This window comes from Leucopleurus acutus, assembly GCF_964270905.1.
Source record: "Leucopleurus acutus genome assembly, chromosome: 10".
NCBI lineage: Eukaryota > Metazoa > Chordata > Mammalia > Artiodactyla > Delphinidae > Leucopleurus > Leucopleurus acutus.
In genome coordinates this window covers 19,990,748-20,017,524 of record NC_139153.1, presented here as the reverse complement: position 1 = coordinate 20,017,524, position 26,777 = coordinate 19,990,748, and the positions used below count along the sequence as shown (strand labels likewise).

Sequence of the window (26,777 nt, the reverse complement as noted above, 5' to 3'; positions counted from 1 at the left end):
TTTTTTTTTTTTTTCCTCCCCTTTTCCCGAAGCACAAGTGGACGACCAGCAAGGGTCCGACAGTGTTATTCCTAATTACCTTTTTTTTTCACTCTTGATCTTGTGGCTTTCATAATTAGTTACCTGGGGCTGCAATCCAATTTGAAGTGATGACAAGAAAGTGATCCATGAAAAAGTAATAAGTTAAATCCAATTTCAGCCTTCCTCTAATTAAATGCACATGGAACTAATGACTCCAACCCTAGCATTTCAGTGATAATGGTAATTAGCAAGGTGGGAGTTGCTCTCTTTTTCAACACTGGAGGTGTAAACCACAAGGTAAAATGTAGGAGCACTCTTAATTACATGTGTCATTTTGTCAGCAATTTACACATTTTTGACCAGTCAAGTATGTTTTTTTTCCCCCTGTTCCTCCCAACCTCCTAGCCCCAACAATGATTATAACATACTATTTCCATGTTCCAGCACATGGAAGCTCACAGGAGCATTTCAGCCTAGAGAATAAGAAATAACGTTTTCTTTGCCCTTGTTCACTGCTGTGATACACACACACACATACACACACACACACACACACACACACACACACACACACACAGCGACAATTAGGATAATTATGCGGATCTTATTCCTCTTAATTGAAATCCAGATATTTACAGTGGAAATTCGTTTCTGTTGGTTGGGCTTTAGTTTTGCTTACGCTATGAAAAATACAATAATTTGCTTATTGATGGAAAACATGGCACTCAGTAGATGCTGAGTAAATACACGTTGAAGGAGAAGCAATAATTAACTTCCTGATAACACACTGGTTTTCGGTGGTCTTAAAACACCTGGCTTTCCAGCCTGGTTGTTGCTGGATGTTTCCAGCATCCAGTCGTCACTGCCTGCGTGCTCTGTAGCAAGTCATTTAACCTCTCGGAAGTTTCACTTTTCCTCATCCGTAGAATGGTTCATGATAGTTCTACACCACAGAGTAGCCATGGGGCTGGTCCATAAACCTTAACTATCTTTGCAGATAGGGACATAAGCACGTGCTGACAAACACATGCTTACACTTCAAATAGCGGCATCACATTTGCATTTTAATGTTTAGATGCGTGTAAGCAAAGTGACCATATAATTAAATGTCCAAACTGGGATACTTTTAAGAGTGAGAGTTATTAATAACTACACTCAGTCAACAGGCATAGACTAAGGCTGTCCTGGGCAGACACAGGATCACCTTATACACAGCTGAAGTTGAAAAGCAAAAATGAGGGAACTCGTCATATCACAACTCACATGAAGACTCTGGTGGCAAGGACAAAACACATTATTTTGGAAAAAAAATTTTTTTCCAGCAACAGTATTGAACCTGGGCAAACAGATGGACTTCTTGAGCTTCATGAAACCCTTGACGCAAAATTCTGTGTGCATGTGCGTTTTTCTAGGAGGGGATCCTGTTTCTATCATATTTTTAATGGTGCGCGTAATCGGAAAGACTTGATAACCATTTTAAAGCATCATTTCTATTTTATCGTTTCTTATCCAGACTTATTTTTGAGGGTTTGGGGATTCTCCAAACTTGTGTGATAACAACGAAATCTTAAAAGGTACCAAAATTTCAACACTTCGTATCAATCTCATGCCAGGGATGCAAATTCTAGACAATGTTAACTGCAGACATCAAAAAAAAAAAAAAAATCTGCCTCCCTCTCCTGAGCTATTATGAACTTTACTAATTCAGCGCATAGGGCTATCTTTTAAGGGTCAGTATTTCTAAACCATTCCATTTCACTATCCACCACAAAATCATAGTTTCCTTACCAGTTTATTCCTCAGTGAATAACGTGGAAATGATACGAGGTACTAAGATTATATGTGGCATTAATGCCAAGCAAAATGCTGCCTAAAGCACGTTTTATATAACTGCAAATAAAAATGTGGAAAAAAACACCTGCTGAATCTTGCATTTTAACTTCCTCCACTTAAAGCATGAGTCCTCATTACCATCCTGAGCTTCCAACCGGATGAAAAGGCAGACCCTTCCAGTGAATTCCACCAGCCCTCCTTCCAGTGAAACGGCCCCCTGTGTGAGGGGCTTGCACAAGAGATAACCTTGGAAGGAGGGGATGGGACAGGAGAGAAAAGTATCAGATGACTGCTTTCAAGTTCAAATTCCTTCTACACGGCCTGAAATGGTGGTCAGCTCTCCTCGGTAAGCAACACACAAGGTTTACTTTCTTTCTTAACTTGAATGCTGCCAGAGTACACATGTACTTTTACTTTCTTAGGAGGAAATGTGTCATTTGATTTCCTTCCAGTTTATGTCCTTGTGCCAACAACTAAAATGCTTAGAGAACCCAAATGAATGACTACCCAGAAACGGTGGTCAAAGTCCCAAAATGTGATCAATAAAATTGCTCACAAATTAATCTTCAGCCGGGGAAGTTACACATTTTCGAGGTTATGAGCGCACCTGCACTGTGAAGCATTTATTTCACTTGTTTTAGCAATCTTCAGAAGTATATAAATATTTATAAAAGGAAGCCTACTATTTTTACTCACATATAATTTTCTTTCTGTGGCAAAACCTGGTTAATTCTTTCACAGCTCAAGCATCCTGCAGGCAGGGTCCTGTCTCCTAGGCATTTTTACATCTCTGAACAGCAGCCTGATGCCCTGCAAGCTGTGGCTGTTCTAGAAACGTTCACTGAGTTGCATTTAATTAATTCAGATCCTTCTGAGGCTGAATTTATGACGGGGCCAATTTCCAATTTTCACTTGTACCATTCATAAAAAAATTTGCAAAGCAAATTAATAGACCAAGTAAGGAGCTATTTAGGTTACTAAGTAGGATATTTTTCAAGAACTTCAGAAGCAATATCTGTACCCAATTCATGCCTTCACCATAAACTACAGTGTCACCCAAGAACGCGACCAGTTCGGATTTAGTTCAGTATGTGTATCTGCAAAGAGCGTCATGTCTCACTTATTTACTCTCATTTCGCTGAAATTAGTCCAAATTGGTGATGTTTGACTACATTTTATGATCTCTGTCGAGTAACCACTTATAGCCTCCTCTAACTTTCCATTTTCTTTTGTTTGTATCATCAGCCTCTGAAACTGGAGAGCACTGCCAAACATAAAGCAGGGAAGTGTGAGATTTGCTTAAAATATGAGTCACAGTATATTTGGGGATTTGGGTTTCTTTCTTTTTTTTTTTTTTTTTCCTCAAGCTATCAGCAGATCAAATCCTTCTTCCCTGTCAAGGCTTCCTCTATGCGGAAGATCTGAAATTTGCTAAAATAGGTCTCTCGGTGTAGAAGGGTAAGGAGATCAGAGATGAACACTGTTAAGATTTGCTGTAGGATTTCCCTTTCATGTCAGAGCCGCTCTGGCTGAGATGCCCCAGCAAAGACATGGCTCGACAAGATAGATTTAAATGTGAAGGTTATTCCTTCCACGAATCACCAAGTCTACCTAAGTATTTTTATAACAAGGTAATATGCCATGTGGCCTAGGTTAGTTAATTTTTCCTCTGTTTGTGGAAGGTCAGCCAATCCAATAAAACTTAGTGAATTTGCATGACCCTACCAGGCAGCTGAGGAGACAACAGTCTATGATGCACTTGCATGTGTGTACACACGTACGTACAGACACACACACGCACACACACACACACACACACACAAACACACACACAGGTCAACCAACTCTCCCCTCCACCCAACCCCGGAATCAACTCTTAAGACTGGTCTAAATTCTTTGCTTGTCAACTCTCCCACTGAGGGGACAGGAAAGGACTCAAAACATCTTCTTTAGCAAAACCAGCATCCAAGATGGCCCCCTCGTCCCCCACTTTTCATACAGACTGAAGCGCTCCGCAGAATGCGTTAGGCTGGTTTTGACGCTGTCCTTTGCCAGGAAAAACAAAGCCCTCTGTATCATACTCTCCTGGGGGCTAAAAGACTTCTAACGGGCAAGAAGAAGAAGCGCCCTCCAAAGGAAATCCCCTAAAACTTGACTTCATATATTTAGCCCTAAAGGAACTTCACTCACCTTGGAAAAGAAGTTACCTAAAAATGCCCTATGTTTTTTAAAGTTTTTTTTTTTTAATATGCTATCTGTGTTAACATGTAATGGGCTTACTATATTTCTATTTATTTATTTATCTTTTTATTTTTGGCTGTGTTGGGCCTTCGTTTCTGTGAGAGGGCTTTCCCTAGTTGTGGCAAGCGGGGGCCACTCTTTATCGCAGCGCGCGGGCCTCTCACTATTGCGGCCCCTCTTGCTGCGGAGCACAGGCCCCAGGCGCGCAGGCTCAGCGGCCATGGCTCACGGGCCCAGTTGCTCCGCGGCACGTGGGATCCTCCCAGACCAGGGCACGAACCCGTGTCCCCTGCACTGGCAGGCGGACTCTCAACCACTGCGCCACCAGGGAAGCCCGCCCTATGTTTTTTACAAAGCATCTAGAAAATAAGTCTAGTCTAAAAGATTACAAATGATATTCAATACTGAAGAGCAGTTCATTAGACCATGTATGTGTGTCCTTTTTGAAAATTCTCTCTAACCAAAGCACTACGATATGTGAGATTCTGTCCCCGAATAATAAATTGTTATTTTTCCAACGCATTCGAGGTCTGATAAATTCAAGAGGACTCATAGTATTTTTAAGGCTGTGAGAGCTCCAAGGGGGAGGCAAAAAGAATGGACAGTCATTTGAATCACTGAATGACAGGCTGGGCTAGCTCCCTGTATACATTAATAAATTAGAATTTTAATTGTGTCTCTGTCTGCAGGAGATGCCCCAGTACTTTAATATGTACCAACAATTGGCTATGTTCTGGAATCTGCAATGTGGCCTCCGCTGCTGACCTCTGAAGCACAATTCCCAGTCTGACTACGGAAACTGTTCAGTTTGATCCTTTCAACTTATTTGAATCCTGACAAATAAGCTCACAGCTGAAAGGTCAACACAGTCATATTTCATCCTCCAGAGCTGTTCTTAAGACATCTGCACAACAAAGCACTGCTTACAGCACCTGACATGGGACCTCAGTGGCATTGGACCTCATTAAAAATGTCCCCAGCATTCACACACATGAAAAGGCATACGGGTTGGTGGTGGCTGACCAAATAAGATGCTTTTGGAAGTGTTGGTAAACAAGGCACATTGTCATTCAACTCTGCCAGTAAAGTGCTACTACTATCACGCTGAACTTCCTCTAGATGGTGACAATTTCCAAGCAGACGGAGAAGCACCAGAAGGTGTGGCCCAAGGTCAGTCTGATCTTTGTAGGATAATTTGGGTGCTGGTATACTGGTTCTCTCTGATCTAAGTCAACCCAAGCTAGAATTTCGGTTGACCTTGTGATCACCTTAATCGGCATCAAGTTACACCCACCAGCTCCCACTTACAAACTCCTCTCCAGAATGCCCAGCGTGGGCAACTCTTCCTTGCTTCCCATTTGGGGGGGATGCCCACTCTTAGCTGTGAAAGTAGTTGAGCCACTTGGTACCTGCAAGTGCCCTCCCTGTCCTGGATGGGAGCATGGGATACTCCATGTCAAGTTTCTTTAAAATGTCTATGACAATTTTCTACTCCAAGTCAAAGATTCAAAGTAGATTTTTACGAACTCACTCCTTCCACTCCGCTAACCCCTGCCCTCAACGTGCCTGAAATGAGAAGCTGCTAAAACAGTCTTTTGGAGTATATTTACATAAAAAATGCTTGCCAATCTTTATTAATGATTCAGAAATGTTTGGAAAACAGCCAGTGAATAATGGAGTAGGTATTACATTCATTCCTAGGTGTATTAAAAATACTGTATCGTCCTTAATCCCAATACGTTCCTGACAGTATTGATATTTTGGGTTGAATAATTCTCTCTTGTGGGATACTTTCCTGTGCATTGTAGGATGTTAGCAGCCTCCCCGGTCTCCCTCTACTAGATGCCAGTAGCACCCATTCCCCCGAAGTTGTGAGAACTGAAAATGTCTCCAGACACTGCCCACTGTCCTTTGAGGGGTAAAAAGCACTCTGGCTGAAAACCACTGCACTAAAGTAACGTGTGTGTGTGTGTGTGTGTGTGTGTGTGTGTGTGTCTGTGTGTGTGTCTGTGTGTGTGTGTGTGTGTGTGTGTGTGTGTCTGTGTGTGTCTGTGTGTGTGTGTGTCTGTGTGTGTCTGTGTGTGTCTGTGTGTGTCTGTGTGTGTGTCTGTGTCCCATTTCCAGACAGATCACAAGAGAATGAGTGACATATGTGAGTACTATGGACTTTTCCTCATTGGTTAGCCACACTGCCTAATAAGCAACCCATGGCAACAACTCCTCAGCCTCCGATTAAATTGTCTCATTAGATTTGTTTACTCCCAACAACAAAAATGTTGGTTGAACAGACATTTTCCCCCCAAATGTCATGTTCTAGTGTTAAACAGAAAAATGAACTTTTTTGCAGAAGATTTCCTTACGGGATTTGCAATTCTCAACACAATCCACTTCTGAATGGCTTATCAGCTGTCCCGAAGTGTATCATCAACTTAAAGGAAAAGAAAGAAGAAAGAAGAAAAAAAAAAAAGACTTGCTACCTGAAGGGCTGGTTGTTTGTCATTCCTCTTGGGAGACTTTAATCCACTAACTTGCTGCTGTTGCTGCTGGAGAAGAAGCTGTCTTGCCACTTGAAGCGCCTGGAAGGAAAAATGGAAGGAAAACGTTTGTGTTACTACACAGGTTCAGGGCCTCCTTCGCAAAAAAGTATTCTAGGAAGGACACATGAGGATGAGATCTTGACTTTTCCATTTCCGGGCAAAAGAAACAGCAAACCAAACTTCCCACCAGTCTAAGTTGGAAAACTTTCCAGAATGTGTTTACATTTTCTTAGAGTTAGCCAATTCCATCCACACTTCCTCAGGCATAGCAGTCCATCTGAGCAGACACTTGATTCCTACCACAAATCTGACATGAAAGGCAGAGTATGAATGATTGGGACTTTGAGGAAGGAGGGCAGAGAGAGGCCAGGAGGAACCTGGGCAAAGCCAGAAACTTCGGAGACAATGAAGGGCTCCTTTCAAAGGTCCCTTCACACGCCTCCAATTCTTCTCGTGGGAGCTAGGCAACTCGAGTTGAAAGTAACACTTTCACCTCATTTGAGTCCAAATAAAGAGGAAAAGCTAAGTGGTGGACCACACTGTGGGTGAAGCTATTTGTGAAGGAAGATCAAAACAGGGTGACCTTGATGGACTACGTACGAAAAAATCTTGGCCAATCTGACCCCCAAGTCCACTCAAAGGGTACCTTACACGCTTGTGAATAAAACTGACTGTGTCAAACACGCATGGGTCCTTCTGAGCTTACACCACGGGCTGGTTTTTATTTAAAGCTAGAAACTGGGGAGGTGCTATCGACTGGAGATAAAACCAAAGGAGAAAACGAGACTCCTCCAAAGGCAGAACACTGACCAATGACTGACCGATCTTTTTTGGAAGCTCAAATAAAAAAGTATGTCATCAATAAATCCTCATGCAGTCATTCAGGGACAGAGGACTTAACAGGAATAACTGCTAGCCCCACCTTTCCAAAGAGGACAGCAGGATTGGCAACGGAACACTGAAATCTGCAGACATTGTGCTAGAAAATCACATGAGAAGTTAGATTATTTGAATCAATTCAGCTGAGAACCAAAAATGTACATATGGACAAGATGTTGAGAAGGCTCATTAAATGATGCGCCTGGAGTTTAGAGACAAAACAAGATTTACTGGGGATCACATCAATAATCATTGCTACATGATAACTCATTATTTGTGCCTGAAAGAAGAGTCACACACAGACGGGGTCAAAGTATCGAAAAGACCTGACACTATAATCTTAGAAAGTGTGAAAAATGGGCTAATGATGGTAGTGTGTTCCTCAAAGAGGAACAGATGTCATTTACATAAGAAAACAGTGTTTATAGTTCTCGGAAAAGTTCGAGTGACACGGTGCAGTGGGGAAAGGCAAGATGGTACGGGGTTTCCCGTGCAGCAAACTCAAGGGAAGGGCAATGAGAGTGGTCAAGGGGGCTACTGTTCACGAAAAGATGCCTAAAAATGTTGCATCAGCAAGAGGAGTACTTCTCCTCAAAGGACAATCTAACTAAACCGAGCTCATGACTGTACCGTTGTCACAAAGAATATGTTTAAGACGCTATGTAAGGTTGCGTGGTGGCTTCGTGCCTAAGAGGTCCAGAGGGAGGAAATGAAACATACGCACAGATAAAGAAACGGGTGACCAAGAAAAGCTCTTGGGAAAGATGGACCCCTCCGATCTCACCTCCCTACTGCACCCACCCTTCTTAGCCCTTCAGTAGCCTTCTGTCTACTGAACTCACCACGACCAGCCCTTCAGATGGAACGGACAGGCTATTTCATCTGGGAAGGGAGAGGCGTGTTCGAGAAAGCCTGCCTGCAAGAGCCTTGAGAAGAGAGGCTGTCTGAGAGGGGCATCTGGAAGCCAAGACGCCTGGGAGAGTTGCCTGAGACTCCAGCCTGCTGTCTCCGAGGAGGATTCACCACCATCACTGGACTCCGGGTTTCCTTGTCTCCTTGGAGACGCTCAGTACATGCGTAGGTGTAAAAGTGGGCAGAGTGAAGATTTCATTTATATCATATAAGAAAAATAGTCCCGTTGCAAGGTGCCTGCAGGAGCAAAGAGCCTCTCCTCCTACTGTATACGTCCTCTTAGCTATTTTCCATGAAGGTTTTGTGGCTTTTTCATGTAGGAAAGGGAACTGTTATATATTTTAAGTGCTACCTTCAGAGCTCCCAGAGTCACAGACTGATGAGCCAAGAAGGGTCTGGCTGCTGGTTGGAAAGGCAGACAGAAGGTCTGTGGATGACAACGAAAAGATCGTGCGGAGAAGGATACGGTGGGGAAGAGGAGAAAAGTTAGGTGTATTCAAGACCAAAACAGAGCAAGCGAAGGAGATCAGAGTAGCGGCAACTCCGCAGAGTCACAAATCTCTGTTGAAATAATTTACCACGTTTCACCAAATACCTGGAGAACAGGGACTCAACTTTCAGGTACTCAAGTCTCAGAGAATCTATACAGTGAGCTCCTCATTTAAGCAAAAGACATACTAATAAGTGTCCTTTAAAAAAACGTACATACACACAAACCTAGTCTTCTATGAGCAAGTTCTCACAAACACACTTCAGCAAAATAAAGTAGAGGACTCACATTTAAGTTTGCAACAAATGTTTACTAAGCTGGCTCTATACATTTCAAAATTAGCTACTGGAATCCTTGCAAGTTTTTCTGCTGGGTTGAGGGAAAAAAAGTCGTTTATGTGTGTAACATCTTTTTCAGACCCAACATGGGGGAAATCAAATTACATAATCTTGGAACAAACTCCAGCCCTTTCACAGCATTTCAGACAAAGCCACACCAAAGAAGATAATTAAAGGTAGAAGCACAGGGCAGAAAAGGTTTAGGAACTTGTATGAACGCAAGGGAAATTTTAGTCAAACTACTGAAGAGAGAACAGATGATGAAGATGTATACACTGGCCTCCAAATTTCACCCTCAAAATGAATGCAAACAGGTAAAATAACTTCAAATATTTGGGATGGAGAGACAACCCTAGTGCAAAGAATATATTCATCTTGGGGGACTTCCCTCGGCGCAGTGGGTAAGACTCCGCGCTCCCAACGCAGGGGACGCGGGTTCGATCCCTGGTCAGGGAGCTAGATAGATCCTGCGTGCTGCAACTAAGAGTTCGGCATGTCGCAACTAAGACCTGGCACAGCCAAATAAATAAATGAATCTTAAAAAAAAAATATTTAAAAAGAATTATTCATCTTGATATGAATTGTTATGAATTATTCCATAATAATTCCCTGGCCTAATCATGAGTATGAGAACAAAGCTGGTCCATACTAACACTTCCCCACCTTCCGAAAAATCAACTAAGGTCTCAGCCAGAATTTTAAAACCTAATTTATTAGAACTTATAAAGTGCTGTGAAATCAATCACTAAAGGGCATTTGCTTTTCTGATTCCCATGATATTTAAATCACTGTAAACTAGATTTTAAATCATCACTAAAAAAGAAGAGAAACAGACCCTTAGTGCACAACACTATGTATATGACGTTATAATACAAATCCCTTTTTTAAAACAAACATCTTTATTAGAGTATAATTGCTTTACAATGGTGTGTTAGTTTCTGCTTTATAACAAAGTGCATCAGCTATACATATACATATATCCCCATATCTCCGCCCTCTTGCGTCTCCCTCTGACCCTCCCTATCCCACCCCTCAAGGCATCTACCATGTGAGTCAAACATGCTTTTCGTCATATTCACTGCTGGTCAGTAAAAGATTTGTAATGACTGATGGGATCCCCTTTGGGAACTGCACCAGGGACCTAGGTCCACTTTGTTTCCTATACATGCTGACTTGATAGCCATTTTTACCTGGTCCATGCATCAAAATCATAAAAACCGGATTCATGTCTCTCATCTCCGATTCCACTGCCTGAACCTCAGAGATGTGTCCCAACACGACTAAGGAGTGAGGACAGACTTCTCTTATTTTTATAACAGTTTCTCAATCACGATTGGAGCAAGGTCCCTTAAGATATCCTGTTTGAAGATACAAGTAGATCCTTCAGCAGCTATAGAATAATAAGATTCGAGTAGATATTGTGTGTGTGTGTGTGTGTGTGTGTGTGTGTGTGTGTGTGTGTGTGTGTGAGAGAGAGAGAGAGAAAGAGAGAGAAAGAGAGAGGGAGAGGAAGAGAAAGGGGGAGGGAGGGGAGGGAGGGGAGGGAGGGGGAGGGAGAGGGAGGGAGGGGAGGGAGGGGGAGGGAGGGAGAGAGAGTATGAATAAATAAAAGAATTTCCCTTGTAAGAAGCAAGGATCAACTGTGACTCAAGTTCCAGGCCAACTGCTTGTGTAAATAACTTAAAAGGTTCCATCCAATCTCTGGAGACCTTTTACTCTTGGTGGTGGTTTCCTGGGCTGGGTTGAGTCAACACTTCCTTTAGAACAGATGTGACAATTGCCTGGCCCTGGATAACGCGGTGCTGTACTTGACTGCTAGGCTGGAGTTACAGTAAAGATGCAGCTCGAAGATGTCAGTGTGAAGGCGAGTGATAAAACCAGGCACTTACGGCTCAGTTGCACACAATCCCATTTATTGTCCTTCAGCAGACGAAATCAATGGCCCTGTGAGCTAACAGGAGCCAAGGCATACACTGCCTCCCTCTCTGCCTTGGCTGCTATCTATGCCCCGATCTGCCCAAGGGGCTGAAGTCTCCTTGTGGTCAGCACGCCACAGACCCCAGCCCGAGCTGGGCACTCAGAAGGTCAGGGGGACTGGCGCTGGGTTGCTAGTTTGGCAGCATGCTAGTTAGTTTCATGGTGACTGGGGACCTGGACAGTTTTGACACATCTTCCATTCTTTTGGTTCCAGATGACTTCATTCTCAGCAGTGCCTCCCATTCCTTGTAAATACGTGCCATCTGTTATTTACAAATTACATTTTACATCAGCATGTTTGTAACTTTCGAGCTATTTACATCTCAAGTTCACGGCAGGTGCTTATATTTGGGGGGTGAGGCATCCTATGAGGTATGCTATGTTTAGCATGTTCATCAAGGTAGCCAATGTTCAAAAAACACGTTTACCATATTTTAAGAAACACCAATGTGTTTACATAAAATATGGTTTGAGTAAACATGCACACAAACAGAAAGCAACCCGGTAGGAGAAAACAGACAATTTGTTTTTACATAACACACTTGGTGATGAGATCAGTACCTGAGGTCAGTACTGATACATGGAGGTCTTCCAAAAATATGAGGCACTGCAGCATTTTAGGTCAAGGGTCAGCAAACTTGAGCCCAGGGACCAAATCCAGCCCATCACCTGTTTTTGTCCAGCGCATGAGATAAGAATGGTTGTTACTTATTTAAACAGTTGGGAGAACAACAAAAAAATATTTTGTGACATGAAAATTACATGGAATGTAAGTTTCAGCGTCCACAAATAAAGTTTTATTGGAACACAGTCACCTTCATTTGCTTCCATACCACCTGGCTGCTTTTAGGCCACAAAGCAGAGTTCAGTACTTGTGACAGGGACTGAAATGCCTAAAATATTTCCTATCTAGCCCTTTACAAGAAAAGTTTTGCCAGCTTGTCTTAGGCTGCTATCTGTATTCTGAGAGTCTCATAAGATTCCACCGGACACAATTTTATATAAAACAGAGCTTTCAATCATTTGGCCAGAATAATTTTAGTGGAGCTAAGATGCAAGGATGTTACTAATTAGCTATTCTTAAGGCTCAAACTCATTTTTGATTTTCTAAGAAGGAACTGGGACAGGAACACAAAATACATCCACGTACTCCTCTATCTGAAACCATTTCAAACTACTTGCGAATGCTGAACGCATGTTTCTTCTTCCCACAGGTCATTTATAGCAGTTCAGAGTGCATCTCATTCTAGTGCGAGGTTTTCGACGTTCCCTATTGGCCAGTGGAGAGGGGCTGCTGACTTCCTGTCTGCCCCGAGAAGCTGTCCCATTTCCAGCTTCAAAGGCAGCTCTGAGTCAGCCACCCTTCCTCTAGTTTCTTTTCCTAGACTCTCCGCACCCCGCAAGATCAAACCTGTTTCTCAGATAATTTCACAGGCTAATCAACAGTCACTGCGTAGATGAGGGTGGAAGGAAAAGCCAGCAATAAAAAGCTGCATGGGAAGCTTAGCAGGAAAGAAGACATGTTCTCTCCTCTATTTCTCAACCTCTACAGACACCTCAAGTCCCTCCAGAGCACCTTTTCCCCCTACGCTAATTTGCTATCTTGGTTCAACTCCAGCAACTAGCTACCATCTAAACACGAGTGCTCCTCAGGGAACCCAATCTGACAACTGCTCTGGAGCAAGACCCAGAAATAAGTATGCAGGGAAACTCCATCACCCCCTTGCTTTGGACACGGTAAGCATTCCAGTGCAGGATGAAAAGCAGGTTTGTGGGTTACCTTAAGAAAAGAAATGACAGTGGATGACAGAACTAGAAGCATTTGCACAGAACCAACAACATTCCAAGGCAGTGAATTCTCCAACAAGAATGCAAAAAAGGGGCTTCCCTGGTGGCGCAGTGGTTGAGGGTCCCCCTGCCGATGCAGGGGACACGGGTTCGTGCCCTGGTCCGGGAAGATCCTGTATGCGGCAGAGCGGCTGGGCCCGTGAGCCATGGCCGCTGAGCCTGCGCGTCCGGAGCCTGTGCTCCGCAACGGGAGAGGCCACAACAGTAAGAGGCCCGCATACCGCAAAAAAAAAAAAAAAAAAAGAATGCAAACAAACCAACAACAAAAAATATATATATACACACACACATACATATATATGTGTATATGTATATAATTTACAACTAGAACACTTGGTTATCACAAGAGAATGGAAAAGTGAGCTGATCTCACAGAGGGATTTCAGTGATTATGAATATGAAAATATTAGATGCCCAAGGAAAGATTCCAATTCTAACGATTGTGTAAATATTAGATACCCAATGAAAGATAGCACTATAGCAGACCCTCAAGTCATGTTACTGGTGACATAAGTAAACAACAAACAAAAACCTACTTTATCAGAACTTTAATACACAGAGGGCAACAACAACCAACAAAAAAATCATCAGAGAGCCTTTAATTGTCTCTTTGCACCAGTCACTGTTTGGTCTAATCTGTGATACTGCAAATAAGGGTGTAGACTCTGAGCATTCATTGGTAGTTGATTCGCTTGACTCCACCCCCCAAAAGTAGGCGGGGCCGACAGCAATGCCTTAGATCATTTGGGACAGCGGATTTGAACCAGTGACCCAGAGGAGAAAGGTTCTACGGAGCATCACCCATCCTCAAGAGTTCTGACAGCTCTGTGAAGTGTCCTACACTTTGAGGGCATTCCAGCCGATATTTAGAGAGGGCATGGCTTTCTCCAAATGTTGCACAGCCTCTGCAAGTGAATTTATGAGACAACAGCTGGACAGACGTGGTGAAAAACTGCAGCAGAGACCATCTCACTCCTACGACTCTCCAAAACTACGTGTTCAAGTTAAAAGCAAAAGGGACAGGAAATGGAAAAGTCAAAGTTCCCTATCGTCATCGCTGTCCTAACTGAAGAAGAAGACAGGGCCGTAAGCAGTGTCACCTCCACCTGTGCGGGTGGAGAAAGATGAGGCCAACACCCAGCGTTCCCTCCCCAACCGGGACCACTGCAATTTCTTTACTGTCCCACACCAGCTTGAACCTCCATCCTCTAGATGTACTTCCAATGCCACGTTTCCCAAATCTTTACTGACAAGATTTCATGTTCCTTAAGCTATACAGAGGATGCTATGACGTTTAATAGTCATATATTCTTTGCTTTAAAATCTAACAAATAATGCAAAGACATGAGTACAGGTAGGTTGGGAGTGTGAGTGAGTGAGTGTGTGTGTGTGTGTCTGTGAGTGTGTGAGTGCGTGTGTGTGTGAGTGAGTGAGTGCATGTGTGTGCGTGAGTGTGCGTGTGTGTGTAAGTGCGTGTGTGTGTGTGAGTGCGTGTGTGTGTGTGTGTGTGTGTGTAGGCAAATCCATTAGAGCATATTTGCTTGGGAGAAAAGGTGGCAAATGCCATTTCCTTCTTTTTTAAACATTTAATTTTTTTATTTTTTATTTTTAGAAGAGCTGGGATGAAGGAGAACAGAGTTATGCAACCGTGTTCTTGCACCATGCCATGATTCACCAGCATTAGTGCTGCAGGGTTCAAACACCATCTCATGCACCTACTACAGGAGACTTGGACACAGAAATAATACCTGAAGGCTGCAGACAGGAGGAGGCGTTGTGCTATAAGCCCCACCCCCAAAGGAAAGCTGGAAGGGTCCAAAGGAAGCAGAAAAAGGGTCCGCAAACCCTACATTCACTTGCAGTTATGAATAACCTTTTTCATTTGTAAGGCGCCCAGAAGATGCCTCCTGCCAAAGAAGGTCAAAGTTAGGAACTTTCACAAGCCAAGAGGAAAAGGGTATCTGTGATCCTCTTGCAAAATCAGCTGAAATAAGTGCAATGGCTACAAACAGGCAGAAAGTCTGTTTGAAGTCTCTTGTAAGAGGAGGAAAGAAAAGCCCCACCATCACGCTCCTACTCCAAACACCTATTAACATAGGGCCCCCCAAGCACCTTGTTGAGGCCCCGGCTGGCTGCTCCTGGCGGGAGCCAGTGCCAGACGCTGAATCACCACCACCGAGTCTCCGGTACCCGAGTTGTGTTTGGAAGGATTCCATTCAAGCACTGCCCAGGCCTGAGCCTGTCTAGCTCATGAGAGTTGACAAGCCCTCAGCCTGGGGTACCATGACTGGAGGCAAGATCAGCACTGCCATCTAGTAAAACAGAAGTCGGCTTTATAGACAGTATCTAAAACATTCAGCGGGATGCTGCGTCAAACCCGCTTCCGCCCGTTCAGGAAGGACCAGACTGTATCCAAAAGTGAACAAGTAACCTGGCCCAGTCCTCCTCCAAGTTCCCAAAGTAGAAAACGGGGGGGGGGGGGGTCAAATGCGAGACTAAATGAATCCAAGGGATCTGTTCACTCACTGTATTAACCTGCCGTTTTCTGCAATTGCCTTTTATGAGGGTGCAGCCCGGTAACTCTCATTATGAATAATCCAGATGCTTATCTTTTCATACCTTGCAGTGAGGCTTTGAACGCTGCCAAGGAATCGGGCTGGAATCATGCTCAAAATAAAGAAGAATTTTCTGTGATTCCGCTCGTAACACTGTACTTAAGTTTCTGCTCAGGCAAACGAGGCTGTATCCGCTTTTCTTCTTGTAATACAAGCCCTAACAGGGTTCGAGATGCCCTCACAGGAAATAAACCCTTAGAAGGCTTCACTTCACAAATTACCTTCCTTTCCTTCGCTGAATTTTGGGCAAAGAAGCAAGAGTGAGAACCAAGTCCAGCTGAGATAAAAGACAAAAGAAAGAAATAGAAAAGAGAAGAGGGGGAGACCCAAATATGACTAAGAATCTCAAGTTTGGAACTACTCACTCTTGGCCAAAGTTAGTCTAGATAGAAAAAAAAAATCCAAATATTTTCCAATAATTTACACTTCGCAAGGCAGTTATTGCCAAGAGCGAAGAATATACCTGTATGAGAACTTAAGAAATGAGGCACATCTAGAAACACAGGGGCAAGTGGAGGGCCGTAACTCCCCGCATTTAGAATACTAAAATAAAAACAACGTATTGAATTGCTTACTATGTGCCAGGCATTATGCCAGTTAGTTGCTTTATACTTTTTCTTTTATTCTTCGTTCCCAAACATTTCTAAGGGAAGCAGGGGAAGGGTTTATGATTACCAATTTAAAGTGGAAAAACTAAGATGGTGAGGTTTGGGGACTTGCCCAAGGTCACAAGTCTAGAGAGTGGTTAGGACGGAAATACAAAAACAAACGTCGTCTCCTGAAAACGTGATACTCACATTCTACCAAGGTCAGTGATTAGACCAAATATGGCCAAGGGTAGTTCTGGCAAAGGGACATGCAGTCCTACAGAGCCAAAAATGCATGAATGAACGTGCGTCCCGATGCCTTCAGGATGAAGGGAAGGGCCTCGTCACGGTACCACACTTCCTAACTCATCTGTCCTCTTCGCCCACACTAAAGACTTGCTTTTTTTTTTCAACCAGATCTTCCTATTCCCAGGACTCTTGGAGTCACAGTCACATCTGTAATTCCCTTCTTCATGTTCTCTGCCCACATTTACATGGCATCCAAGTATCTTCTCCATTTAAACACTACCCTTCCCAAACAAATACTGCATGACCTGACTTACACACATGGAATCTAAAAGAGTTGAATTCAAAGAAGCAGAGAGTAGAATGGTGGTTGCCAGGGGCTGGGGGCAGGGGAAATGGGGAGATATTGGCCAAAGGGCACAAACCTTCTGCTGTGAGAGAAGAATAAGTTCTGGGGATCTAATGTACAGCATGGTGACTACGCTTAATACTACTGTATTGTACGCTAGAAATTTTCTAAGAGGATACAGCTTCAATCTTCTCACCATACACACAAAAGGGTCACTAGGTAGAGGTGACGGATGAGTTATTGAGTTTGACTGCGGTGATCTTTTCACAATGTGTATATATATACATGAAAACATCAAGTTGTACACCTTAATATAGATACCATTTCTTTATGAAAACCTATCTCAATAAAGTTAAAAAATAAACGATATCTTTGAAAGTTAATCAATTCTACCTCTTCCTAAAAACTCAACCCAGTTCCTTCAAGCAGCAGAGTCCTTCCCTTGGGGCCCAAGGGACCAGGGCTGCTTGGGAATCCCTGTAACACCCTGTGTTTCTATTGCTGTGATGGCAATCCCCAAGCAGACAGACAGGAAGAAATGAACCAGCCCAGCTGTCTCTGAATCTCCCTCATAATTATCTATCCAGATTCATCCATCTTCTCTGGGGATACCGATGCCGTCACCATCATCCCCTGATTCTGATCCTTTCTTCACGTCCCAGTAGGGACAAGTCCCCTGTTCCATGGTTCAACTGAGCCAAGGTCGGACCTTTGCAAGAAGAGCATTTCACAAGGCAAACAATGGAGTGGCTGAGCTGAGAGAGCACAGATTTCTTCTCACAGTTTAACTGAAGTCCAGCCACAGTTCACACGCCGGGACACCTGTGTCTCTGCTCCACCTTTGGCTAAGTTCGACCTGTCTCTTTCCACCCACCAGACATGGCTTTCAGGTCCAGCAGGATTTCTGGCCCCTGTTTTTTCAATCCACTGTAGATTCTCACATTCTACTATAGTTGCTTGCTTCTTGTTTGAGTGGTGGGGGGTGGGTGTTAAGTAACTGTATGAAATTTTTTTGCTCTGAATGCTTTTTCCCCTCACTTTTATTGAGATGTAATTAACATGTAACACTCTAATAGTTCTAAGTGTGCAGCATGACTATATATATATATAAACGATTACATATATATATGATTACATGTATACAGAAATGATTAGCACAACAAGTTTAGCTAACATCCATCACCTCACGCAGTTTCAATTTTTTCTTGTGATGAGAACTTTTAAGATCTACTCTCTTAGCAACTTTCAAATACACAATACAGTGTTATTAACTTAAGTCACCGTGCTGTACATGACATCCCCAAAACTTACTGATCTTTGTAGCTTTTGACAAGCTTCACCCACTTCCCCAACTCCCCACCTCTGGCAACCACCCATCTGTTCTTTGTTTTTATGAGTCTGATCATGTTAGATTCCACATACAAGTGAGATTATATGGTATTTGTCTTTCTCTGTCTGACTTATTTTACTTAGCAGAATGTTCTTAAGGTCCACCTGTGTCGCTAAAAATGGCAGGATTTCCTTCTTTTTATGGGTAATATTCCTCTGTGTGTGTGTGTGTGTGTGTGTGTGTGTGTGTGTGTGTGTGTATGTACATCACATTTTCTTTACTCATTCATCCATCGATGGACACTTTGGGTTTTTTCCATACCTTGGCTACTGTACATAATGCTGCAATGAACATGGGGGTGCAGATATCTTTTCCAGAGAGTGATTTCATTTCCTTTGGATATATACCCCGAAGTGGAACTGCTGGATCATATGATAGTCCTATTTTTAATTTTCTGAGGAACCTCCATACTGTTTTCCATAGTGGCTGCACCAATGTACATTCCCTCCAGCAGTGCACAAGGGTGCCCTGTTCTCCATATCCGCACCAACACTTGTTATTTCTTGTCGTTTTGATAAGAGCCATTCTAATAGGTGTGAAGTGACATCTCACTGTGGCTTTGATTTGCATTTTCAATTAAATGTATTCTTAAAACTGTTCTGGTTCCTGGCCACTGGGGATGAGGAAGATAATAATAAAAGTTGCAATTCTGTGTTTATTGCCTGGCAAGTACTAAACAGTATAGACACACAATCTCATCTAATTTTCACAATCGTTTGAGGCATCATTATACCCAGCTAACATAGATGGAAACACAGGAACAGAAAGGTTAAATTCTAAAGATTATGTGAGATATGCATAATTCTTAGCACAGTACCTGTACATGAAAACTACTTATTTAATGGAAACTAGTACTTAGTACACTGCCCCATACATAAGAAGATATATTTTGTGGGAAACAAAGATTCCACTTCCCCAGTGATCTCAAACCACTGGCTATCCTCTTTAGAGAGACACTGAGAAAACCACAGCATCCTCTATTGAGCCCAGAGGAATCTAAGGCAGACAATATTCATCGTATGAAAAGCGAACTGAAGACAAGAGGGCCGATGTGATTTACCCATGGTCACACGGATGACTTGCAACTGAGAGGCCTGTATCCTTCCGCTGGCAAAGGCACTTGAGCAAATATGGTTCCTTCTGACCCTCACCAAACCCTAACCTATGCCTTGCCCTGACTCGTAGAATAATACAGAGGGAATGGCTGGCTGGAAGCCAAAGGACAAGCCTGGGGGAGATGAAGGTACCGACGATACAGCTGCCAGGTCATGACGAAGAAATGATGGCCAACACTTACTGAATGCCAACTGCGTATCTGGCTTGGTTCTAAATTGTCTTACGTAAACAGAGAGTTTACCGAATATGCCAAAGGTCACACAGTCTGGCTTAGAATCCCTGCCCTTGTACTTCAAGAATGACACAACCCAAAATGGCCACTAACCCGCAAATCCATGGCTTTGGAATTCCTGTATTCACATGGAACCAGAACTACTTGCTAGACATGACAGATCTTTAGAGAAGAATTCAGAGATGTCTAGAAGAATATAATCAGTTAGTCCAAGCCACACTCAAAGGTACTTGGCAGTGAACTTTCTGAAGATTTGATCACTCTGGTCAAGGAATGAGAAACATTTTCTTAAAAGGCGGGTTGAAAACAAAACTGTGCTCATCAGATGGACAACAGTGTTCCCAGAGTTGTGCTCGTCGGGTGACAACGATCTTTGGAGCTTCTGGTCACTGCCGTTTAGCCTAAGGGGGATCTTGAGTCTCCAGGCATGAAGAAATAGGGATTCCCTGGGAATTTGGGGGAATTACTGACCTTAGGAGAAGCATAACACTTCCAAAGAAAGAGAGGCTTACTTCATAAAACATTAATGTATTTCTACAGAAGCAGCGTACATGGTGGTGAAGTGCCCACCAGTCATTCTGCCTGGATCTGAACCCCAGCTCCACCACCTGTGAGCTGTGTGACCTTGGACAAGTTACGTAACCTCTCCTTGCGTCCATTTCTTCATCAGTAAGAATGGGAGAAAATAACAGTCCCTATATCATAATTACTACGTACAATGTGCACAGCCTAGGGCCTCACGATGAATAAGTGCTTCTGAAATAAGTCAGATAAAGACAAATATCATATGATAGCACTTAAATGTGGAATTTCTAAAAATGATACCAATTAACTTATTTACCAAACAGAAACAGACTCACAGACATAGAAAACAGACTTATGGTTACCACAGGGGAAGTGGTGGGAGGGATAAATCTGGAGTTTGGGATTAACAGATACACATTACTATATATAAAATAGATAAACAACAAGGACCTACTGTAGAGCACAGGGAACTGTAGTCAATATCTCGAAATAACCTACAATGGAGATGAATTTGAAAAAGGATTGTGCTGTACACCTGAAACGAACACAACATTGTAAATCAACTATACTTCCATTTAAAAAAAGCACTTAAGAAGTGATTACTCATTTTATAAGATATGAAAAACACATACATGAATTAGAAAAATAAAAAGTCAAGTGTAATATCCTCATCTACGCATGACACCCTGGCAACACGTGGGGGCATGCTTACATAAACTACTTTTCTGAAGCAAAACTGGAATCATTAATTACACGCTTTTGAAAATCCCTTTTTGAAATTAAAAACCCATTTTGAACGGAGACTTTTCAAACCTAATTTCTACGTTCAGCTTCCAACCAACAAACAGTGCTGGGAACCAAATAACCTAAATTCTACCCGCACCCTATTCTAGAGACTTCCGGGAAAGGTTTTAACATGAGACTTAAAACTGCAAATGGCATGTGACTAATTCTTACTCTGTAAGTAGTAACCATAGGAAGGAGCGCAAGACACACAAGAATTCAAGAATCACATGGTAACACTGAGGGTTAACAGAATGTTTCGATTCTTTTGCCCCAAAGCCCACAACCACGAGTAACTTCTCACTTTGCACTGCCAATGAGCAACGTCTCTGCAAAGAACCAACTAACTTGATTGTTGTGGAAGTTAAATCGCCAACATCATATTGAGTTAACGTGAAGCAAAACAAAAATCAAAATTTTAGCCCAGGCTGTATCTTAAAAAAAAAAAAAAAAAATCTCCTAACTTCGACGCTGAAGAGATTAAAAGTAAGCATGATCTCTTCACCGGCTCCTCCCTTGCATCTCCATCAACTCCACGCACTAGATGCATTTTCCAGTCCAGTTTCTTCATGGTAAAATACTTTCTCATGAGACTGCCTGTGGTCAGGGCTGAGCATGTCACAGGAAAAACGCTTCTCATGGCATCTAGATCATACCCCTTGCAGCTCGTGCCTGACCATGAAATACAGACGCACCCGGAAATTATAAACTATTTTAACAACAGGACACTTTACGACCTCAAAAGTGGGACCATCATCACAGCCCACCTGTGTTCCAAGCATGTTCCAAGTATTAACGAGTTAGCATTAGTCAGGCACTTTGATTTGCACAAAGGGCTGTGTATAGGTACAAAGTGTGACGATCCAACCCAAGGGCCTTTTGGAGAGTCACCCAAATGATAAAAAGAGACGGCGGAAAGGCTACTGCTGCTATGGTTGTCCTCCCCAGGACGAAGCCACCTCCCAGGGACACACATGCGGGGCAATCCTGATGGAGGCTGCGCTGTGTTTGAGTGTCGGCTGCATTGTTCCCTTATATAGTCAATGGAGAGGGAATCCCTGTGTGTGCATATTTCCTATCCACATTCCAAGACAGTATAGGCAATGAAACAGATTTTCAGCTGTGACTTATAGGGCTTGATGTGAGCGGGTGAGGCACTGTGCTAGGATCACGCCCATCATTTGTGCAGGGTGTGTATACATGAGGCAGCCCCTGACCAAAATCGTGCTTTAGTTATTAAAAACCGTGCCCGTGAGAGCATGTACACATAGGTCAGTGCCTGGCTATGTATAAAGGATCTCCATGCACTGATGCAAACCCCGCTGGAGAGTGAAAGCAAAAAACTTAAAGTTTAGTTTGCTTGTTTAAAAGTCTACGTTTCATGTAGATTTGAGCCTTTCCCTAGGTCTCTGGAGGACCTGACCTGAGATAACCAACACTCCTGCAGGTCATTATATACACGACACAAGAATAAAGACGTGAAGATGTTTTTGAGGGTGTCTCGGAGACCTACAAGGCGTCTCTTTGCAGGACACCACCTGCCTGACACGTTCAAAGAGAGAAGCAACAGTTGGACACGGATAAATCATGCTGCTCACTGGTCACAGAAACTCTGGTACATTTCCCTTTAACTGAGCTCTTTATGTTTCGATGTAAAGTCAGAAGATAGCCTTTAACACAACTGTAAGAGCTACAGATTTATCCAATGGCATCACTGTTTAACACACACACACACTCTCTCACATACAACATAAAAGCAGAGCTACTGGGGCTTCCCTGGTGGCGCAGTGGTTGAGAGTCCACCTGCCGATGCAGGGGACACGGGTTCGTGCCCCGGGCCGGGAAGATCCCACATGCCGCAGAGCGGCTGGGCCCGTGAGCCACGGCCGCTGAGCCTGCGCGTCCGGAGTCTGTGCTCCGCAGCGGGAGAGGCCACAACGGTGAGAGGCCCGCGTACCGCAAAAAAAAAAAAAAAAGTCGAGCTACTGAGGCAGGCATAACTAAGGAATGCATCTAGAAAAGCCAAACTACGGACCAACTAAACCTTGGAAACCCTGTGCCACAAAACCATCCACCGCAATAGATGAATTCTCAGTGAAAGCCTGCTGAATGCTCAGGAGGCCAAGAGGCTCCTGAGTCGTAAGGGTTAACTTGGTTGCCTTTAAAAAGAAAATGACACATGTAATTTCCTTTTATCATAAAACAATGCATTTACTCTTTTCTGTATGTCTGTTAAAGGGCACGGCTTTCTGAGTGGAAAACAAAACAGAACTTGGTCACATGTTTATTTGCTTCAGCTACTCCCTTCCCCTTCTGATAAATAATCAAACATGCCATCCAGAAAAAACAAAACCAGCGAGCTGGGAAATTTGATGGTCATCAAATAGACTGCGATACCAAGAAAAGCGGCCCACTGTTCCCACACTGAGTTTTTGGCCTCCACAGCTACACTAACATCTGAGTAAATACCTCCAGTCACTCTTTCCATTTTCCCTGCAATTACTCCTACTGTTATACAAATTGTCCTTAAGGCAGTCGCAAACGTAATTTTCTTTTCTTGCAAAGTAGAACAACTTCTGAATCTGAAAAAAGCCAGCCTAGCAAGAGCGATACACACATATGTATATACACTTACCTATTTTATTTATTGAAATGCTTCTTCCATGACAGGTGGGGGACAATGACAGAGCCTGTTTCTTTCTCTATTCTAATAGATGGTTGAGTGAGACACCGAAATTGAAGTATATTTAGTCTGGGGACTAACAAACAAGGTTTAGAGTAATAACAATTCCCTTCAGATCAAAAGAGCTAATTTTCTACTTCCTGTCTATTCCCTGACCAGTACACAGTGAAGAAAAAAAAAAATTAGCACCTGGCTTACCAATTATACTGAAGCTGGTTGGGTCAGGGTTGGGGGAGGGGGTGGGGAGAGGGGAGGGGGGCCAGAGGGACGTCCACAGCAGACAGGAAAAGGTGGAAGCCTTGAAAAAAAAATGTCAAACCATGTGTTGAAAAAGTCATTTCAAGAGAAAGGACCCAAGGGGCAACCACACCACTCTTCGGCATAGAGAGAAGCGAGCAGCCCGGGTTCGAGGGCTTTCCCTGCCATCCTAATTATCCACAATGAGCATTTTGAAAAGACCCTTCCAACATCAAAGTTAACAACCATCTCGGAAAGTGAGGCGGGCTTTCTCTTTCTTTTTTTGCAGCCCACTCCGTTTAAACAATACTAATATGAATGGGATAATGACCGTGCTTGTTTCAGCAGTCTGACTTTTATTGGCATGAAATTGGTACAAATATTATCAAGACCGATTCACAAACGATGATGGGGTCGTGATGCATACATGGAGGACAATCCTGCAGATGCAGAATTACCAAGCCACCAACCCTGCACCCTCTCACTCCTGGTGATAACAGGAAGGAAAAGAAGGCGACACAAAACAAGCTCACAAAGAAGCAGAGCGAGGTTCTAATCTCCGTTCAAGCTCCTAAACCGGTCCTGACGACACACGGCTGCTGACTTAGCTGAGACCATCCGGAGGCACGTTTGAAAGCAAGAGTGAAGTAACAAGGAGTTAGAACGAACCGGTCCTCTCAAAGCTCTAAAAAGAAAAACGTCTTTGATGGAAGGGGAGGGGGGCAGAAAGAGCAGTAAGTAAGTTGGATCATCTTATTTTGCCCTTCAGAGAATGTCTGCGCAGGAGGAGATCCTTAGTTTTAAAAGTTTATTAACCCAGCGAAAATGTTCTATTTTTTTTTTCCTCTGGACACTTACGGAGAAAATGAAGAGTTTGATCGAGAAAGCTCGCACTGTCTGCCCTTGGATTTCCGTCTTCTTGCTGTAGATGGGTTCTGGCTGTTTCTGTGAAGCGGGGTTGCCGAATGGTAAAAAAGATGTTTGAATAAACAGGAAGTCCTGTGCGACTGAAGCACACTCGAGGAGAAAACACACTGGAACATTGCCCTTTGTAGGCAACTTAAGGGACGCTTGCCTCCACGGTAGCTGCCTGGGCTCTCACTAAATGACAAAGAAACCACAAGAATTCCTCAAGTAATTCTTCACTTTCAAAGTTGAAAGATCAGTTGGAGCTTGGAGGTAATTTTCAAAGTTGCATTTAGCACTTAAAGAAATCTATTCAGGCTACACTGTATCTAAATCATCCCAGGTCTGCAAGCAAGGACACGGCATCAGAAGTGTGCCGGGGCTAGACCAAGCCCTAGCCAAACACAGCTCATTCACGCAGACAAATACATACCGACAGGGTTTTGGGCAGCCTGCTCTTGAGATATTTTTGTGGTGACATTAACATAGGCAGGATGCTTTTTTTTTTTTTTTTTTTTTTTAAAAAAAAAAAAAGGAAGAAAGAAAATTCCGATTCTGCAGACTTTAGAGGATTTTGTCACATGTATTTTTAAAGAACACATCGCCTGCATTCCAAGGATATGCCCCTGAGCTTGCTTTTGCTGCTTTTCCTTTTCTCTGCAATCAACCAAACTACCTGTTTAGCTTGAGATGCCCAGCTTGCCTACCTGAACACTCCTGAAGCCACCCCAAACTAATTATCGAAGTCCTGTCTTCCGTCACCTGAGTGAACTTGACAGATACTGTAAGGAAAAGTGAGCTGCTGAAGACAGAGAAGTCAGCTTGAAAAACAGGATGAAGAGTTGAACAGCCAAATTCAAAAAAAAAAAAAAAAAAAGAGAAAAGAAAAGAAAAGATAAAGGGGGAGGCGGAGGAGGAAGAAAAAGGATTCCTTCTGAAAATGCACTGCTGCTGTGGCAATGTTCTTCTGCCATGGAAGCAACTGATTTGTCATGGAGCATGGAATGCTGGACTGTCTGTCATCCAGGTGCTAATACTCGGCTAAAATAACTCATTGGGAACTGTCAGTAGGATGTTTACATAGGCCCCAATCTTTTCTTCAGAGAAGGAAATTTTTTACTGGAATTCATCTTCTTTTGATCTCACATTCAAAGCAACGGCAGCTTGATAGACATTCAAGTCTGAAAGCAAATCCAGACGCTGAAGATAAACCGCCAGAATATGACAGGCAGAAGCATCTAAAGCTTATAAAAACCAAGAGAACAGCATGTCGCCTGAGTATTACAATAGCAGAAATCAAGAGACATATTAGGTGGAACTGATCAGCCACAAAAACAGTTCAAAAGGCAGATCAGAGAAACAGAGGACGAGGCTAGGAGGAAAAAAAAAAAAAAAGGAAAGATCTGGTTTACTGCCTCACCTCCCTTCTGAGCCCGGCAGCTTTTAGATGCCTGCCTCTCCACTTTTAGAAGGGGTAGAGTATCCAATTCAAATGTTCCTGTCTAACTCAGCCAGCCTAGTTATAAACGCTGCAAATGACTTCCTAGCAATGCATTTCTAAGGGGCGAGGGAAAGAGACAGACCTTCACCTGTCTCAGTGTCCAGCATGCTACATTTTATTAGCAGCCCCTGCATCTGATCTGTCATGTAGTTTCAAAAGGCACATAGCCTGGGCACCGTGCAAGTGGGTGGCAGGAAACCCAGTCCTCAACAGAAGAGCTCTAAGTGGTTCGAGACAGGGCTAGAGACTTCTGAGCAAGTCCAGTTCCCTAAAAATGGCTAATTACTAATCGAACACAAATGCTCCACCCTCAGTCACACAGATAGATGAGTTCAGGGCGATGGACAGAAAACTGCGCAATACCTCCTCACTTTGAAGTCATCTAAGGCAATTTCATAAAGGAATTATTCCAAGAACTTTCTTAGAGGCACACAATTATTTCTTTTAAAAATAAGCCACTTATTCTAATTAAAGTCAGTGTGTCGAATGAAGAAGTAATTCTCCCAACAAGTTTGTACTTAGAGCTGTTTG

At 43.1% G+C, this 26,777-nt stretch overlaps 1 protein-coding gene across 12 annotated transcripts in view; it reads right to left on the bottom strand.

The window, feature by feature from the left end:
* FOXP1 (forkhead box P1) overlaps positions 1-26,777 on the bottom strand; it is a 380,424-nt gene that overhangs the window by 142,645 nt on the left and 211,002 nt on the right. For all 12 annotated transcript variants that reach the window (XM_082848503.1, XM_082848504.1, XM_082848506.1 and 9 more), the window contains one exon: positions 6,573-6,671. In XM_082848503.1, the coding sequence (XP_082704629.1) occupies positions 6,573-6,671 (99 nt within the window). The remainder of the gene's footprint in view (positions 1-6,572; positions 6,672-26,777) is intronic.